General features: G+C 43.6%; 1 protein-coding gene across 3 annotated transcripts; it reads right to left on the reverse strand.

Annotated features, from left to right (window-relative positions):
• Positions 1-387: 387 nt before the first annotated feature.
• LOC109522524 (myosin heavy chain, fast skeletal muscle-like) lies at positions 388-12,324 on the reverse strand. Of its 3 annotated transcripts, XM_019881170.1 has the most exons (41): positions 12,273-12,324; positions 11,988-12,038; positions 11,543-11,755; positions 11,287-11,430; positions 11,049-11,205; positions 10,732-10,759; positions 10,530-10,641; positions 10,340-10,432; positions 10,158-10,221; positions 9,971-10,069; positions 9,787-9,890; positions 9,401-9,539; positions 9,189-9,307; positions 7,708-7,857; positions 7,441-7,611; positions 7,063-7,369; positions 6,866-6,930; positions 6,679-6,766; positions 6,478-6,595; positions 6,278-6,401; positions 6,064-6,200; positions 5,710-5,965; positions 5,388-5,630; positions 5,130-5,306; positions 4,903-5,048; positions 4,639-4,729; positions 4,155-4,544; positions 3,911-4,037; positions 3,707-3,825; positions 3,407-3,603; positions 3,147-3,330; positions 2,910-3,075; positions 2,434-2,558; positions 2,003-2,311; positions 1,716-1,919; positions 1,493-1,618; positions 1,248-1,418; positions 1,061-1,165; positions 858-953; positions 642-773; positions 388-532 (listed from the first exon to the last, which is right to left on the reverse strand). In XM_019881170.1, exons 3-41 carry the CDS (start codon positions 11,741-11,743, stop codon positions 512-514), a joined length of 5,805 nt encoding a protein of 1,934 aa, XP_019736729.1. In that variant the 5' UTR covers positions 11,744-11,755; positions 11,988-12,038; positions 12,273-12,324; the 3' UTR covers positions 388-511. The 3 variants fall into 3 exon arrangements, with proteins under 3 accessions (XP_019736729.1, XP_019736730.1, XP_019736731.1); XM_019881171.1 differs by lacking the exons at positions 9,189-9,307; positions 9,401-9,539; positions 9,787-9,890; ... (7 more) ...; positions 11,988-12,038; positions 12,273-12,324 and adding exons at positions 7,952-8,070; positions 8,164-8,302; positions 8,550-8,653; positions 8,734-8,874; positions 8,956-9,042 and having other exon boundaries at positions 11,374-11,430; XM_019881172.1 differs by lacking the exons at positions 9,189-9,307; positions 9,401-9,539; positions 9,787-9,890; ... (7 more) ...; positions 11,988-12,038; positions 12,273-12,324 and adding exons at positions 7,952-8,070; positions 8,164-8,302; positions 8,550-8,653; positions 8,734-8,874; positions 8,956-9,033 and having other exon boundaries at positions 11,365-11,430.
• Positions 12,325-18,122: the final 5,798 nt, after the last annotated feature.

Genomic DNA, 18,122 nt, shown 5'->3' on the forward strand with positions numbered 1-18,122 from the left:
AAATACTACTCTCTACTACCGCCCATGAACATATCGTTGTCATGATTTTTCATTTAGGAGCTACATCTGGTGCACTCTCAAATCAAATAAACATATTTAGTTATTTGACTGTAACACAATTTGACATGGAAATATGCAATTATATTTGGTGTAAAAAAATGTCAGTTTTCATGTAAACAGGAATCCTATGTTTTTTTTTTGTTATCCCTTTTATTGCTTCACGCAGTACCTTTGTGGCACCGCACACGTCTTTTTACGCCACAAGAAACAATTTGCGAGAGAATAAGAATAAAATGGACAAATATTTGTGTATTTGATATCTGAAGTTTGATTCCTCTCATTACTTGAACTTGTGTAAGTAAGCATAAAAAGGAGCACGACACTGAGTGGCTGCTGCAAGATATCTTTATTGAAAGAGTCACAACATGATCATCATGTGATGGCACCATGAATTGGCAACAAGAAAATCATATTATATGATGACTCTTGCTGCGCCACGTTGATTGTCTGCTCACTCTTCAGCTTCCTTGATCTGCAATGACAATGGTGTGGAGGGGAAAAAACAAAAACAAGACAGCGGTCAGATTTTGAGATGGACTCAGGTTAGGGAGTTTGACTTTGACAAGGCCATTTGTTATTACCTTAATAATTTCACGGCTTTTTGCCCTCAGCTTGTTGACCTGGGACTCCGCAATGTCGGCTCTCTCCTGAGCCTCCTCCATCTCATACTGAACCTTCCTGTACCTGGTCAAGTGAGAGTTGGCCTGCTCCTCCTGAACCAGAGGCCAAAGTTGGGTTATAAAGTTGCAAGATCATCCATCGGAGAATATGAGAAGAGAATCATCCGGGATACTTACAGCATCCTCTGACTGCCTCTTGTAGACCTTAACCTTCAGCTGCAGCTTGTCCACCAGATCCTGGAGTCTGTGCACATTCTTCTTGTCCTCCTCAGTCTATTGTAATCGACAGTACTAATTTTCAAACCGTCCCTTCAGCCACTCCGCGTGATCTCTCGGTCACGCGAGTGACATTTGCGTAAGGTGATGATGTTTCGACCAACCTGATAGGTGAGCTCTTTAACTCTTCTCTCATATTTGCGCACACCCTTGATGGCCTCAGCGCCGCGCCTTTGCTCAGCATCGACCTCACTCTCCAATTCACGAACCTTTCGGCGAAAGGGCTTCAGTCAAGCCACCGATCTCCCGCAATGGGACAAGAAAATGTTTTGTTTTTCGGGGGCAACCTACCCGAGTTTCCAGTTTCTGGATCTGCTTCTTGCCACCTTTCAGGGCCAGGCTTTCAGCCTCATCCAGGCGGTGCTGCAGGTCTTTGACTGTCACCTCCAGGTTCTTCTTCATCCTCTCCAAATGAGAGCTGGTGTCCTGCTCCTTCTTCAGCTCCTCTGCCATCATGGCAGCCTACAACATAAACAACCATGAGCTCAACATCAGCTTTTACACTGAGGCGAATGATAGAGTGCATTAAAACTCACGTCTGTGATGGCCTTCTTGGCCTTTTCATCGGCATTTCTTGATTCCTGCACAGCGTCCTCCACTTCGCCCTGGATTTGGACAAGATCGGCTTCCAGCTTCTTCTTGGTGTTGATCAGGCTGGTGTTCTGAATGTAGAGTTTGAATTGCGTAAGAGTCGGTATCCAGTTCATTTATACTGTCCACCACGGTTTCAACGTTGGCTTGTATTTATGACATTTTTACCTGAGAGTGCAGGAGTGTCACACGCTCACTGGCATCAACCAGCTCAGCTTCAGCCACTTTGCGGCTTCGGTCCGTCTGCTCCAAAGCAACACGCAGCTCCTCGATCTCAGACACCATCAGGTTGTTCCTGCGCTCCACCATGGCGACCTGCTCTCTCATTTCTTCCTGACCTCTTAATGCCTCATCAAGGTGCAGTTGAGCATCCTAAAAAAAAAATGGTTCAGTCATGGTGCAACACGAACACTTCCATTGTTAACCATGAATTAAAAAAAAAAGGATGTAAGGACCTTGAGTTGTCCCTGGACATTCCTCAGCTGTTTCTGGGCTTCAGCTGCCTGGCGGTTGGCGTGGCTGAGCTGAATTTCCATCTCATTCAGGTCTCCCTCCATCTTCTTCTTGAGTCTCAGGGCATCGTTCCTGCTCCTGATTTCAGCATCCAAAGCGGTCTGCATGGACTCGATCACACGCTGGCTGTTCCTCTTGATCTGTTCCATCTCCTCATCCTTCTCCGCAAGCTTTCTGTCGATCTCGCCCTTGACTTGGGTCAGTTCGAGCTGAATGCGAAGAATCTTGGACTCCTCGTGCTCGAGTGTTGCCTTTACAAAGACAATGAAAACAAAGCAAGTTTTTGATGTTGTTCCTGTTTCTTATTGTTTTTGCTTTTGTTTTTTGGGGGGGAGGTGGACAATATAAATCTTTTGATTTCGCTGAACCATACCTCCGCCTCTTCAAGAGAGGACTGCAGTTCACACTTCTCTGTCTCCACGAGCTTTTTGCTTTTCTCAAGTTCGTGAATGATTTTTCCAGTCTGGCCGATTTGTTCCGTGAGGTCTGAGATCTCCTCTGTAATAAAGCATAATAACAGGAGACGTTTGAAAAAATTATTTCATTCTACTTGCTGAGATTCCTGTTAAAATGTCTGCACCTCGTAGCGATTGTACTAAAATTATTCATTACGATTATTCTCTGCGGCTGTAGGAAAGCGGTGACTCAAGGTTCTGTCAAATAAATATAGTTGATTTCCAAATAGTACTCATATTGCTGGGGCTATGTCAAGTTTATGGGAGGGGGCACACCCTCTTTTAACCTTATCAGCTTTATAAGAAAAAAAAAAGAGTGGCGTGTCCGGTAAAGCAAGATTAGAAAATACTGGAAAAAGTATTCTAATGATGTCAGGAGAAGATTCTGGCTCACGTTGCAGATTTTTGTTCTCCCTCTTGAGGGTCTCCAGATGGTCCAGAGTTTCTTCATATGAATTCTTCATCTTGAACATTTCAGTGCTGAGAGAGCGGGCCTCCTTCTGAGCTCCCTCCAGTTCGGCCTGGCTCTCCTCATATTTCTGCTTCCACTCGGCAAGAACCTAAAAAGGTTCCGAAGACACGTTTATTCAATCATTTGTTTGGACGGGCATCAGTCATAATCGAAACAGACCTTGTCAAAGTTCCTCTGCTTCTTATCGAGGGCGGCAGCCAGAGCGTTGGCTCTCTCCACGTCGATCATCAGATCTTCCACTTCACAATTAAGTCTCTGTTTGGTCTTCTCGAGAGAGGCACATTTTGCGTTCACTGCCTCGATGGACTCCTCCGCGTCCTGGAGACGCTGGGCAAGCTTTTTCCTGCAAAGGCACATCAGTTGGTTTCATGACGGGCAAGCGCTTTGATCATTTTCATTCCTTTGCCGTCGTAGCTTACTTGGCCTCCTCCAGCTCCTCAGTGCGCTGAATAGCGTCCGTCTCATATTTGGTTCTCCACTGAGCCACCTCACTGTTGGCCTTGGACAAAGCCCTCTGGAGCTCTGCCTTGGCCTCCAGTTCCTCCTCATACTGCTCTCGGAGCAGGTCGCAGTCGTGACGGGAGGACTGAACGGCGTGGGCCAGGGCGTTCTTGGACTTTTAAAAAGAAGACGTTTTTATCAACGTTAGAAACCTGAGAAAGTGCAGTGTGACTCGAGTAAAGTGGAGCAGAAAGGCTTTGATCAAAACGATCCCGTACTTTCACTTCCTCTTCAACGTGCCTCTTGAGCTCTTCAATCTGCTGGATGCTAGCCTGCTTGCTCCTTGTCAGCTGAGAGACGAGGGCCTCTTTCTCCTCCAGCTGGCGACTGATTTCACCTAAGAGAAAACATCGCTTTTCATCTACCCGACATCCTTGAAGCCAACATTCGTGTCGACGAATAGAACTGGAGTTGTCTCTCACCATGTTCCGTTTGGAGTCTTGCCCTATGCAAACCAACATCATTGAGCTGTCTCACGTGTTCGTCATTTTTGGACTTCAGCTCGCTCAGTTGATCCTCAAGTGAACGGCACATTTTCTCCAGATTAATCTGAAATGAGATTTGACAGGAAACGCGATAAACTGAGGAGTCATTGACAAATTACAATCATGGGTGCGTATGTTGGATGTTGACTGAGCTGCCGTGAACTCAACGGTGGCGGTTAACCTTTGATTTGGAGATATTCTCCATGTTGCTGCTGAGGTCGTCGATCTCCATCTTGTATTCACTCTTCTCCTTCTCCAGCTTCTGTTTGACCCGCTGAAGGTTATCGATCTGCTCCCCGAGCTCGGCCACGCTGTCGGCCTGCTTCTTGCGCAGAGCCGCGGCGGTGGCCTCGTGCTGCAGGGTGGACTCTTCCAGGTCGCGGCGCAGCTTCTGGAACTCGGCCTCGCGCTTTTTGTTCATCTCGATCTGAGCGGAGGTGGCCCCGCCGGCCTCTTCGAGGCGCTCGCTGATCTCCTCGAGTTCCCTGGAGAGATCAGACCTCTGCTTCTCCACCTTGGCGCGAGCGGCCCGCTCGGCTTCAATCTCCTCCTCCAGCTCCTCAATACGGGCCTGTTATTCGCGGTCACAAAATGATAAAGCAGTGCACTGAAGTCAGGTGGAGGTTTGCCGCCACAATGGTGAGTTTCGCATTCCATTCACCAACCTGAAGCTCTTTGATCTTCTTTTGATGCTGAACACTGAGGGCTTGTTCATCCTCAATCTTGCTCAGAAGCTGGCTTGATTCAAAGTCCTTCCTATTTAAATAACAATGCAATTTCATCAGGTTTTTTTTTAAATCCAGATTTAGGTAAAGCACAACGCCAACTGCAGATTTAAAGAGCATTGTCATCATCCCAATTAGGGTATTTTCCAAAATCATCTAAAATGAAAGTTGAGTAGCCAGTGGGATGTGACCTATTTCCCTCACTTCTTGATTTTCTCATCAGCCTGCTGCTTCTCATTTTCCAGATCCATGATGGTCTCGTGGGCCAGCTTCAGATCTCCTTCCAGCTTCCTCTTGGATCGCTCAAGATCCATACGGAGCTTCTTTTCTTGCTCCAGGGAACCTTCGAGCTGTTTTTGAAGATTATTATTATTATTATTGTCATTGTTGTTAGTTTGTGTTTTATTGGGAGTGAATCTGTGATGACTCACATCATCCACTTGCTGCTCCAGCTTGGTCTTGGCCTTTGTCAGAGTGTTGACTTTGTCTTCCTCTGCCTGAAGGTCATCAAGGGTCTGCTGATGGGCCTCTTGGAGGGCTTTCTTCTCTTTGCTCAACTTGGCAATGGACTCATCCAGAGTGGCCATCTCCTCAGTCAGGTTTTTGACCTGGACAATTTCATGTTGAATTGAGATTAATTCCCTGTTCTGTAATGAATAGTCAAGGGCAGAAGATTGCAAAGAGCAAACCTTGTTCTCGGTGGCATGTTTCTCCTTCTCAACTTTAGCCAGGGTAAGCTCCAAGTCATCGATGTCTTTCTTCAACTCTGAGCACTCGTCCTCCAGTTTCCTCTTCTTGGCTGTGAGCTCAGCATTCACCTCCTCCTCGTCCTCCAGCCTCTCGGAAGCCTCTTTGACCTTCGCCTCAAGCTGGATTTTGGCTTTGATGAGCCCCTCGCACCTTTCCTCCGCATCAGCAAGGGTTTCGCTATCCTGGAGTCGCAATGAAATAAAATGTCAACGAATAATCGTTTTTATCCTCGATAAACGCATCTCTTCCTGGTTGACATACAGCCTGAATCTGGAGCTGCAAGTCGTTCTTCTCCTGCAGGAGGGAAACCATCTTCTCCTCCAGTTCCTTCCTCTTGGCCAAGGCCTTGGTGAGCTCCTCTTTGGTTTTTTCAAAGTCCTCTTTCATTTGGGCCATCTCCTTTTCAGCTTCCGCACTCTTCAGCAGAGGCTTAATCTTGAAGTAGAGCTTCATCCATGGCCAATGTTTGACATTGGTGAATGAGCGGATGTTGTACTGGATGGAGTAGATGGCCTCTCTGAGAATAGCGAGAAAACAAAAATCGGTGGTTGGAATTAAGCTCAGGAATAAAGCCATTGACTTGTCGATGCCATCAATAATCGAATCATCTTGTACCTCCTCTGCATCATCTTCACAAACTCCTTCCTCATGACGTAACCTCTGCAGAGAGCCTGCGTCATGGTCACCAGGATGGCAAGTTTTTCATCTCGCATCTCCTCAAGTGTACCCAGCAGACCGGCTTTGAAGAACACCTGAAAGACATTCAAGTCAAGGATGTGTTGGGGCGCTGTGTTGAGAGGTTCACCTTCAGCCCAGGTCCACAAATTACCTTCGTGTGTCCGAATTTGTACTGAGTCTGGTCAACGTCAATGGAGCTCAAGAGTTTCTCTGACGCTTTTTTGTTGTCGATGAATTGTCCGTCGGGTATCACACTGGCATTCAACACTTTGTATCTGAGTCAAGGGAAGGCGATGGTTATTTCTGCTTATGGATGAAGTCACGCGAATGCTTTCTGATAGGAATTGTTACCTCTGCTTAAAGTCGCCATAGAGGATTCTGCTGGGGAATCCCTTTCTGCAAATTCTGATACCCTCCAGCACACCATTACATCTCAGCTGATGGATGACCAGGGGGTTCTCCATCAAACCTTGGAAAATGAATTCAGTTCAGTTGAATTTTTGTGATCGGACGTCAGTCCGAGATGTTATCGCCGTATTAGAGATACTGTACCTGGAGTCTTGGTTTCATTTGGAATCAAACAACGCACGAAATGAGGATGGGTGCTTCTTAAGTTGGTCATCAGCTTGCCCAAATTCTCCTGAAATGTGAAATAAGTCGTCATGTACAAATAGTGGAAGACGTAGTATTTCATACACACACAAACACAGTATATACGGTATATATATGTAACGCTCACCCTGAAAAGAGCTGACACAGTCTGGAAAGAACCACCCTTCTTCTTGCCCTTTTTGGGACCGGCGTCTGCAGGAATGGGAACATGTCATGACATAAGTTTTTATTACGCCCATTCTCAAAATCCATGCAAGTCTACCAGTGCATTGTAAAAAAAAAGCAGAAACACAACAAGGACAGTTTGATGACATGGGACTTCACCTTCAGCTCCGGCGTGCATGGCATAGAGGTGAGCCAAAAGCTTCACAGAAGACTTCTGGTAGAGCTGAACGACGGAGTCATTCAGGGGGTCCTTATTCTTGTCCAGCCAGCCGTTGACGTTGTAGTCGACAGTGCCGGCGTAGTGAATAAGGGCGAAGTGGGCCTCGGCTTTGCCTTTGGCTGGCTTTGGCTTCTGGAAGGGGGCACTTTTGCCAATATGCTGGTCGTACAGTTTGTTCTTGAAGGTTACGTCTGAAGCCTTGGGGAACATGCACTCCTCTTCAAGGATGGAGAAGATGCCCATTGGCTGCAATGACATTGGTCGATTGATGTTATTACAACATGTTTTTTCAAAGTGAAGAAGTTTTTCTTGTCTACCTTCTCAATGAGCTCAATGCAGGCAGCCAAGTCCATGCCGAAGTCGATGAACTCCCACTCGATTCCTTCTTTCTTGTACTCCTCTTGCTCCAGGACGAACATGTGGTGGTTGAAAAACTGTTGCAGTTTTTCATTGGTGAAGTTGATGCAAAGCTGCTCCAAGCTGTTGAACTAAAGAGGAGATGCAAAGAAAATGTTTAGATGTTTTTTTTTTTTCCTGCTAGTTGAGTTCTTAGAGCAGTCTGCGCTTATCTGGTGTGAACTTACATCAAAGATTTCAAAACCAGCAATGTCCAAGACACCAATGAAGAAGCTTCTGGCCTGCTTGGTGTCCAGCATCTCGTTGATTCTGACCACCATCCACAAGAACATTTTCTCATAGACTGATTTGCTCAGGGCTGCGACTGAATTGTTAACCTTAAATGAGAAGGGAAAGAGTATACATGTGAAGTTGTCATTGGAATGGGTCATGTAAATTGTTTTTTTGTTTTGTTTCGTTTTGCCCTTATACCTGTGGCACAGTCTGGCCCTTAGTCACATATTCATTCCCGACCTTCACTCTGGGAAAGCACAGAGCTTTGAGCAAGTCAGCAGAGTTCAGACCCATGAGGTAGGCGATTTTATCTGCCACTGAAAGTGAAGAGCAATAATATTTTAAAATGTATATAGAAAGAAACAGTTCGACAATTTGCATTTTGTAATGGGCGGGATTATATTTCTTACCCTCGGTGCCATCAGGCTCAGCCTGCTCCTCCCTTTGCTTCTGCTTGAACTTCATGTTGCCGTGGTGCATGACAGCGCCGGTGAGCTTGAACATTGCTGCCTTTTCATCTCCGCTGAATCCCAAGATGTCAATGGCAGTCTGGAAAGAAATCGCATACAATTTGGATACAAGCGCTTGACAAATTTGGATCTAAGAGCCATTTACGTTCGAGCTCACCCACAACATAACGTAACATACCGTATACAAATTGGAACGCAATCTTACACGGTGACTCGGACATTGAATTACTCTTTGGAACTCCGGAGTGAGTGAAATTGTCGATTGTCCCATTCATGAAGCACACAAACACCCAAACGAATGCTTATGCTTGAAGAGTGACACTTACGTCGGTTGCGATGAATTCTTCAACGTCATTGATACTCTTGACGGTGATTTCACCCTGACTGACCATCGGGTAGTCATATGGATTTGTGGTGATCAGGAGTGACTCTGTAAGACGCGCGCATGTTAGCGTGTGCAGGAATAGACCCAACGTCAGTGAAGTATATATATTATCCACTAATCCGCACCCAGAAGATCGGGTTTGTGGCCAGTCATGAGTTGATAGAAGATGTGGTAGTTTTGCCTCTGTATCCTTCCACGACAACTGCGTCGTACACTGGGAGCCACTTGTAGGGGTTGACGGTCACGCAGAACAACCCAGAATAGGTCTAAAAAAAAGGAATGGGTTCAAAAATGATGAATGTCAATCAACAATTTGGATCCATTGTCTCTTTCGGGACGGCACGTACGTAGATCATCCATGCCGCGTAACGCTCTTTGAGGTTATACAGCACAGAAGGCTCGCTGAGGTGGGTCATCATGGCCATGTCCTCAATCTTGTCAAACTTGGGCGGATTCTTTGCTCAGGGCTGCGACTGAATTGTTAACCTTAAATGAGAAGGGAAAGAGTATACATGTGAAGTTGTCATTGGAATGGGTCATGTAAATTGTTTTTTTGTTTTGTTTCGTTTTGCCCTTATACCTGTGGCACAGTCTGGCCCTTAGTCACATATTCATTCCCGACCTTCACTCTGGGAAAGCACAGAGCTTTGAGCAAGTCAGCAGAGTTCAGACCCATGAGGTAGGCGATTTTATCTGCCACTGAAAGTGAAGAGCAATAATATTTTAAAATGTATATAGAAAGAAACAGTTCGACAATTTGCATTTTGTAATGGGCGGGATTATATTTCTTACCCTCGGTGCCATCAGGCTCAGCCTGCTCCTCCCTTTGCTTCTGCTTGAACTTCATGTTGCCGTGGTGCATGACAGCGCCGGTGAGCTTGAACATTGCTGCCTTTTCATCTCCGCTGAATCCCAAGATGTCAATGGCAGTCTGGAAAGAAATCGCATACAATTTGGATACAAGCGCTTGACAAATTTGGATCTAAGAGCCATTTACGTTCGAGCTCACCCACAACATAACGTAACATACCGTATACAAATTGGAACGCAATCTTACACGGTGACTCGGACATTGAATTACTCTTTGGAACTCCGGAGTGAGTGAAATTGTCGATTGTCCCATTCATGAAGCACACAAACACCCAAACGAATGCTTATGCTTGAAGAGTGACACTTACGTCGGTTGCGATGAATTCTTCAACGTCATTGATACTCTTGACGGTGATTTCACCCTGACTGACCATCGGGTAGTCATATGGATTTGTGGTGATCAGGAGTGACTCTGTAAGACGCGCGCATGTTAGCGTGTGCAGGAATAGACCCAACGTCAGTGAAGTATATATATTATCCACTAATCCGCACCCAGAAGATCGGGTTTGTGGCCAGTCATGAGTTGATAGAAGATGTGGTAGCTCCTCTCAGCTGACAGCTGGAAAGTCACACGAGACTTCTCCAGCAGGTCTGTATAGATTTATGTCGAAAAGGAAAGTTATTCCCAACAGCACTTGAAGTTGACACTGCAGAAGGAGTTTTCAATCATGTCGCTTACATGTCTCAATATCGGCTGAAGCCAGCTTGCCGGTGGATCCAAAATGAATCCTGATGAATTTACCCTACGCAGAAAGCAAGTGGCATTTTCATTGATTCAGATATGATCGGTGTTATTGTGATTTAGTGATTTCTTTTTTTGCATTAAATGCATATTCAGTAAAGAAAACAAAAAAAACTTACAAATCGCGATGAATTGTCATTCCTCACGGTCTTGGCATTACCGTAGGCTTCCAGCAAGGGGTTAGCCGCAATGATTTGATCTTCAAGTGAGCCCTAGAGAAAAAAACGACAGTTGGCGGTCACCCACAAAAATCCCAGTGACTGCTTTTGAGTGTCACGTTTCAGCGGAAATGGATTCATCAGTCTTCACCTGCATTTTGCCAGCAACTTGCTCATGCTTCTTCCCTCCAGCCACTGCGATTGTCGCAAAGTACTGGATGACACGTTTGGTGTTCACAGTCTTTCCTGCACCGGATTCTCCACTGGGTTACAAAATGGATTCAAAGGCATTTCATTAAAAAGGGTCAAGGGTAGAAAACACGTCGCTGCCACGCATATAAAATGACACTTACGTAATCAGGATGGACTGGTTTTCCTTATCTGTAAAGATATGAAAAAAAAGTTTGTCTCGCTGCTGTGATGGACTCTTCCAGTCAAAATGAGGTGTTTTTATATATATTTTTTGGGTTTGTTTTGACAAACAGTCTCCCTCTATTGCTGTGAAGTGCAGTGTTGTACAGACGCATCGACTGCGTTCAGTGTTATTAAGTTAACCGCGCCAGGCATGGTCAAATGTAACAAAGAGGCCGGGCAAAACAAGTAAACATTGTATGATCACTAAACCATCCAAAAGAAGTTTTTTTTTTTTTGTTTTTTTTTTTCAAAGTACCTTGGAGCATGAACTGATAGGCGTTGTCAGAGATGGAGAAGATGTGGGGTGGAGCCTCAATCCTCTTTTTGCCTCTGTATCCTTCCACGACAACTGCGTCGTACACTGGGAGCCACTTGTAGGGGTTGACGGTCACGCAGAACAACCCAGAATAGGTCTAAAAAAAAGGAATGGGTTCAAAAATGATGAATGTCAATCAACAATTTGGATCCATTGTCTCTTTCGGGACGGCACGTACGTAGATCATCCATGCCGCGTAACGCTCTTTGAGGTTATACAGCACAGAAGGCTCGCTGAGGTGGGTCATCATGGCCATGTCCTCAATCTTGTCAAACTTGGGCGGATTCATGGGGAAGATGTCATCATCTTTGACGGTCAGACTCTGTCACAGAACAAGAAAAGAAAAAAAAAACATAAATGAATGAAATGAATATGAGGATATGAAGACGAAACAATTTTTTTTTTTTTGGGGGGGGAGTCAACCATCTGTTTACCTTTCCACCCTTGATTTCTACCGTGGCTTTGCCTCCCTCCTTTTTCACCAGTTTGCCCTTCACATACATCTCGGTGGGTTCGGCCACAAAGTAGGCCGTTTTGGCGTCGAAGGGAGTATTTTGAGCTTCAATTCGCTCACGTTCTGGCTTGCGGAGGAAGGCGGCCGCCTTGCCGAAGCATTCCATCTCCGGGTCGCTCATGATGACCTTTTACTGCAAGGAATAAAACAAAAATAATCAATCATTTTAGTCAACAAAGTAGTGAGATGGGTCAGATGTTTGACAATTCTGTTATTCAAGGAACACAGCAGGAATCTTGTACTCATTAACATAATAGTCATCGATCTAGTAAAATTTAGCTTGAAAACCATAGTAGGATTATGCCTATAGTACTAGTAAACAGATTATTATGCTAATTTATACTCCTAATGTGTCGCCAATTTACCTTTGAGGACACCACCACGTATGAAGAAATTCTGGGAGGCTTCAGAGCACACTGTCCAAAAAAAAATAGAAGTCAAGTGAGGCTCACAAAGCCTTTCATAATACTCAGTCAAATGAATTTTTTTAAGAAAAGAATCATTTATTCCCAAATCTTTTATCTTAAACTCATATTTTATTCTTCCTCCACTTAACAGAATTATTTACTGGAAACAAAGGGCAACTGGAGGTTTTACCAACTTCCTGTAAGATAATAACTAGCTGTAACTTAGCTTTTGGAGCAACCTACCTTCGATGGACGTCCGTCATGAATGGATTCTTACGCTGCCTTTTATACTGTAGGACACGATGCCAACACATGCACCTTGCTCTATTTGGTCATGTTGCTTGGCATGTGACTTGAGGAGTCGTTCTTACCTCTTGCTGCCGTACGAAATATTTATATATCGTCCTTGTTGTATCCATGACATAGTTTGGGTCTGAAGAGGCGAAATTAGTTGCAATATATAAATGATATAATATACTTTGTCGTTCATTGTATAGCTTTCTCAAGAATGGGTTGCACTTGTGTCCTGTTTAGAGGAGGCAGTTTTTTCAAGTATCAAATTGTTCATTTTTGGGGGGAAAATGCAACGCATGTAAATGGTGTGAACTCTAAAACATTCTTGGTGAAAACTGCTGTGTCTGCAACTCAACTATACAAATATGGAGTGTGTGTAGATTCTGTTAAGTGAGCAGGTGCAGACAAGCCAAAGGTGTGACTGATAGCTCTGTCTAATGCTCTCTGGCCAGCAGTGGTCTCTTGGTATGCTTCGGAGGAGCTATAAACTATCACCCATATACTGTTTCAGAAATTGCAAAAAAAAAAAAAATGAATCTGTGCCATTGAGCTTTGAAAAAAGGGGTGGGGGCTGAGTGGGGGTTGCCAAGGGATTCATTCTCATGACAGTGCCAGCTGCTATTCTCGTTTCTTCCTCTTAAGGGACACGCAGGGCAGTCACAGACAATCCCTAAATGTACGTAGCTGAGTGACGCATTCCAGTTACGCTTTCTTGCAGATGAGTTAAAGTTTTAGGTTCGATTTTGTCAGCAACAATTTATTTCTTTCCACATGCCCGAGGTAAAGGCGACGGGGTCAAAGATGGTCTCGCTAAGCCGAGAAGTGGCGCACTCAGCCAGCACGATTGAAAACGGTGTGGAGACGCACTGGGGACTGCTGCCATTGGAAAAGGGATCGGCTTACAGCAGTGAAAAACAAGAAGAAATTCTAAAGGGGTTACCCTGAAGATATACTGAGCTTCTGTCTTCAGTAAATATGTGTCACACGACACCCGCTCGGAAATCTTGCGTCTTATTAGGGCAAAACTCAAATATAGCACTGGGCCTGTGTTGATGCTCAAGCCAAAGCCGCATACCCAAGAGGCTTATTGTGTTTTTATGACCTTTTGATCTTCGCCTGACAGTTTCTTTATTTGTCAAAGGAGCAACAACTGCGTTGAGGAGAACCACCCAAGGTGTGTGGCGAGAAACATTCCAGTCTGACCATGACCGTCCATCCATCTTGAAGTCTTGAATTTAAACACAGCGAGTTATTTTGGGGCGTGCGCTTCTGAGTTTCTATGACTGTGCTGTAATTATGAATGTGGACTCATATGTTTGGGGGTCCCTTTTTGTCAAGTCATTGTTTTTTTTTTTTTAGTCATTCAGTTGCCCCTTTTTTTTTTTTTTAATGAATTTGGGCAATCAGTGAGAAACGTTTGAATATTTATTTAAAAAAAAAAAAAAAAAAAAGAATAAATATACCAATCCACGTTTTGGGCTAATTATATATATTCATCTGATTTCAATGAAGAGTATCTTGATTTATACAAGTGCGTTGCTAGATATGGACCCTGGCAAAGACGCTCATCTTCTGGCGGCTCTCTTAGGATTAGTGTGTGAAAAGACGGGAGCTTAAGGGGTGAGGAAGGGTGTGCTCTTACTTGATACTTTGAAGGCTGCTGCTTGATTTAGCTGACAACTGGCCTCATAGTGCGACCGGCTTGTTTAACAGAACACAGATTGCCCCTCATGACAGTTTGATCAAACAGGTCAGCCAATTGAATTTCACCCCGGAGAATCAAACACCTCGTAATGATCACACTAGCAAACGGCTTGGTTTGCTGTCAATCACCGACGATCGGTCTCAAGGACCTGTTTGAGTAAGACTTTTAGTGGAGGGTGAGTGGCGTCTTTATAAAGACGAGAGAGGGGCGTCAAATGGCAGAAGTGCAAACACACTTCTAATGTTACCAGCTTGTTATCAAAATGCTGCGGCGCCACAGCATAGCACGTTAACACTTCGTGTGACGCTGTGTTAGGCGCTCACACTTGCTACTGGAAGGAGATTTTTACAGAGCAAACCCGATAATGTTCTGAGGACTGTTGGATCGTCTATTTCCATTTTGTGTTTTGTTCTTAGCAAAGGCTGCAGTCAATCCCGCAATATCTGGAACAGATAATCACAACTATAAACTTTAATCAGAATTCAATTTTAAATGCAGGCTATATCCAGGTATATGCAAATTTATCAAGCCATAAGCTGTTTCTTTGCCTTGACTTTAAATACAAGCGCTGGCTTAATGCTAACACGTTAATGGGAAATACAATCGTTGGCCTAAAATAGCATCAATGCTGCGGTATTTCACACTTAAGAGACGGCGATTTGAACAATGGAGCAACACATGTACAGCTAATATAACAATGCTCACAGGCATATATTCTTTATCCCGAGCATAAAATGACTAATGTTACTGCAGATAGCAGCTGAGACATGCGTCGTGTACAGTAAATGTGTTTCTGTATTAGACCACACCCAGATGGCCGAGGCGCACACACCAGAAGGAGCAGCTTTTGAAGTGAAGCTTAAAAAAAAAAAAAAAAAAGCTGCGAAAAACGGCACATTTCTTGACAGTCTTTTTGGTTTTGTTATTACTTTATGTTGTTAAAGTCAGTGCTTCTGAATGTTCAGTCCCCCCAGTATATATATCCCCCAACCACGGGAAGAAGAAAACATTTAGCGTTTTCCACTGCCTTATGAACATTCAAGAAAACAAAAAAGAAACATGTTTGGTTTTATTTAGCCTGTCACAGAAAAGAGCTGAAGTGCATCAATTTGCCTGAAAGGATAGATGACATGACAGCACCTTGCCACTTACTGTAGTGGATGTAAAATTAGACTATATTCTTGGATGGCAAAAAAAAAAAAAAAAAAAAAAAAAACTTTTTCATGCACCCTTTAACCTTATAACATGGTAAGCTGTACACAGTAGTAACCCCTGTCCCTGAAAGGATTAAATTATTCTAGGTACTATTAGAGTCGCTGTCAATCACTCAAAGTTGGGATTCTGTTGCTTTCTTTCATTTTTTTTTCAAGACACTCAAATTCACACTAGATTGTTCTTTCCACTCCTTCTCTTTGTTGCTTTGTGCTTCCCCACTGCAGGCAGCAGCCCTTGTAAAGTTCACAGTGAACTCTGCAGATGCCCTGTGGGATGTGCACACAGCGTGCGCTGTGGTAAAGATGTCCACTGTGACAAATGGTGGCATCAGATACAGCAGCCTAGCCAAATAATTACAACCTCCTAGTAATGTTGAAAAGCACGCATGGACTGTTCGACAAAAACGACTGTAAAATGATTTTATTCACTTGTGTTCAGTGTGTGGTTCTGCTCTGTTGCTTTTTATTATTGTAACATTATTAAAGAAAGGAGGCTACATTTAACTGTCCTGCGATGTTTAACTGTTTAACTGTCTCACAGCTTGCGTTCTTCTGCAGATAAAAATGTCATTCTTTCGAATATTGACACTGTAGCTACAGGTAAAGTAAAAATACTTACCACAAAATGGAGGGAAATCACACAAAAAAAACACACACGGCTAACTTTTTCATTTCATTTCATTTCACATCACATTCTTCATTGCCATGAAGCGTTAATCAAGAAATATTGCTTGAATTCTATACACAAGAATATAGTCTTTAGCATTTTATTTTATCGATTTAAAAAAAAAAAAGCTAAGCATCTCTACAAACTGCACCCGACAGCAGTCAACATATTGCTCACAGAATTCACTCTTTAACCTTATCAATCAAAACTGCACATTGTTGTCCATCACCGATGACAAACAACTGCAATTTACCTCGTTTCATGTCTTGCATCTTCCCCGACGAACTGCAGAAGCCGATGCCCATCTTGTGCCGATCGACACGAGGACACAAAGAAAACATCACTAATTTTACGTACTTTTACTACCACTGCTTAGGACCGAGACGCAATCTGGATAACCAGAACCAAGAATAAGAAGCTTCACAGACTGGACACTTTTCCCGTGGGGTCTGCGGTGCTGAAATATTCTCCCCCTCTATTTGATCACAGTTTTAAGTACAGTATTATAAAATGCTGTTTTTTTTATATAAAAAAAATGGATGGGGTCCCGGATTAATGGCATTTCAATTAAATTCAATGGGGAAAGATGATTTGTGGTCATTTAACAATTTAAACCCGTATCTCAAGGCACCACTGCACAACTAAACTACAGAAAGTACCAGGTGTCCCTGAGGGGTCAGGGTGTCTCTTTTTATAGGACGTTGTGTACTATGAATACTTTTTTTACAAAGTAAATACAATACAATTAATTGTATATATATATATATATATATATATATATATATTTTTTTTTTTCCGAACCGCTTGATCCTCACTAGGGTCAGTAGGCGGGGGACAGCCTGAACTGGTTGCCAGCCAATCGCAGGGCACACAGAGACGAACAACCATCTGCGTTCACACTCACACCGAAGGACATTTTTGAGGGTTCAATGAGCCTGCCATGCATGTTTTTGGAAGATGAGAGGAAACCGTAGTACCCGGAGATAGTGTGCGCGCGCACGTGTGTGTGTGTGTGTGAGTCTCCCTCACATTATTACTTATTTGTGTCTCGATGTGTGTTATTTTTTGACGGGCAGTAAATTTTTACTTGAGCTATATATTCACTATTCATTTTTGTCCGATGAAAAGATAAAATGAAATATTTAGAAAAATGTGTGGCCATACTCATGATTGTGACTGCAGAGCAGGGGTGGGCAACTGCGGCCCTTGAGGGACCGCAATCCTGCATGTCTTACAAGTACCTTGTTGTGTATCTTAACACCTGTCACTATAATTGAAAAAGTGTGCAAATTACAAGGCTACAGAAGAACGATATCTCGTGGAGGAAAACAACCCGGTTGAGGCATCTGAGCAAATTGAGCTACTCAAACACCACACACAGAAAATAAACAAGGCAAAATTGCCACTCGTGACAGCTGTCAGGATGGATGAACTCACACTGCTTTATTGGACTCCCTCCCCGCCAACCGACAAAAACGACTGTAAAATGATTTTATTCACTTGTGTTCAGTGTGTGGTTCTGCTCTGTTGCTTTTTATTATTGTAACATTATTAAAGAAAGGAGGCTACATTTAACTGTCCTGCGATGTTTAACTGTTTAACTGTCTCACAGCTTGCGTTCTTCTGCAGATAAAAATGTCATTCTTTCGAATATTGACACTGTAGCTACAGGTAAAGTAAAAATACTTACCACAAAATGGAGGGAAATCACACAAAAAAACCACACACGGCTAACTTTTTCATTTCATTTCATTTCACATCACATTCTTCATTGCCATGAAGCGTTAATCAAGAAATATTGCTTGAATTCTATACACAAGAATATAGTCTTTAGCATTTTATTTTATCGATTTAAAAAAAAAAAAGCTAAGCATCTCTACAAACTGCACCCGACAGCAGTCAACATATTGCTCACAGAATTCACTCTTTAACCTTATCAATCAAAACTGCACATTGTTGTCCATCACCGATGACAAACAACTGCAATTTACCTCGTTTCATGTCTTGCATCTTCCCCGACGAACTGCAGAAGCCGATGCCCATCTTGTGCCGATCGACACGAGGACACAAAGAAAACATCACTAATTTTACGTACTTTTACTACCACTGCTTAGGACCGAGACGCAATCTGGATAACCAGAACCAAGAATAAGAAGCTTCACAGACTGGACACTTTTCCCGTGGGGTCTGCGGTGCTGAAATAGAGCTGGGGT

This window comes from Hippocampus comes, unplaced genomic scaffold (assembly GCF_001891065.2).
Source record: "Hippocampus comes isolate QL1 unplaced genomic scaffold, H_comes_QL1_v1.1 scaffold68, whole genome shotgun sequence".
NCBI classification, from domain to species: Eukaryota; Metazoa; Chordata; class Actinopteri; order Syngnathiformes; family Syngnathidae; genus Hippocampus; species Hippocampus comes.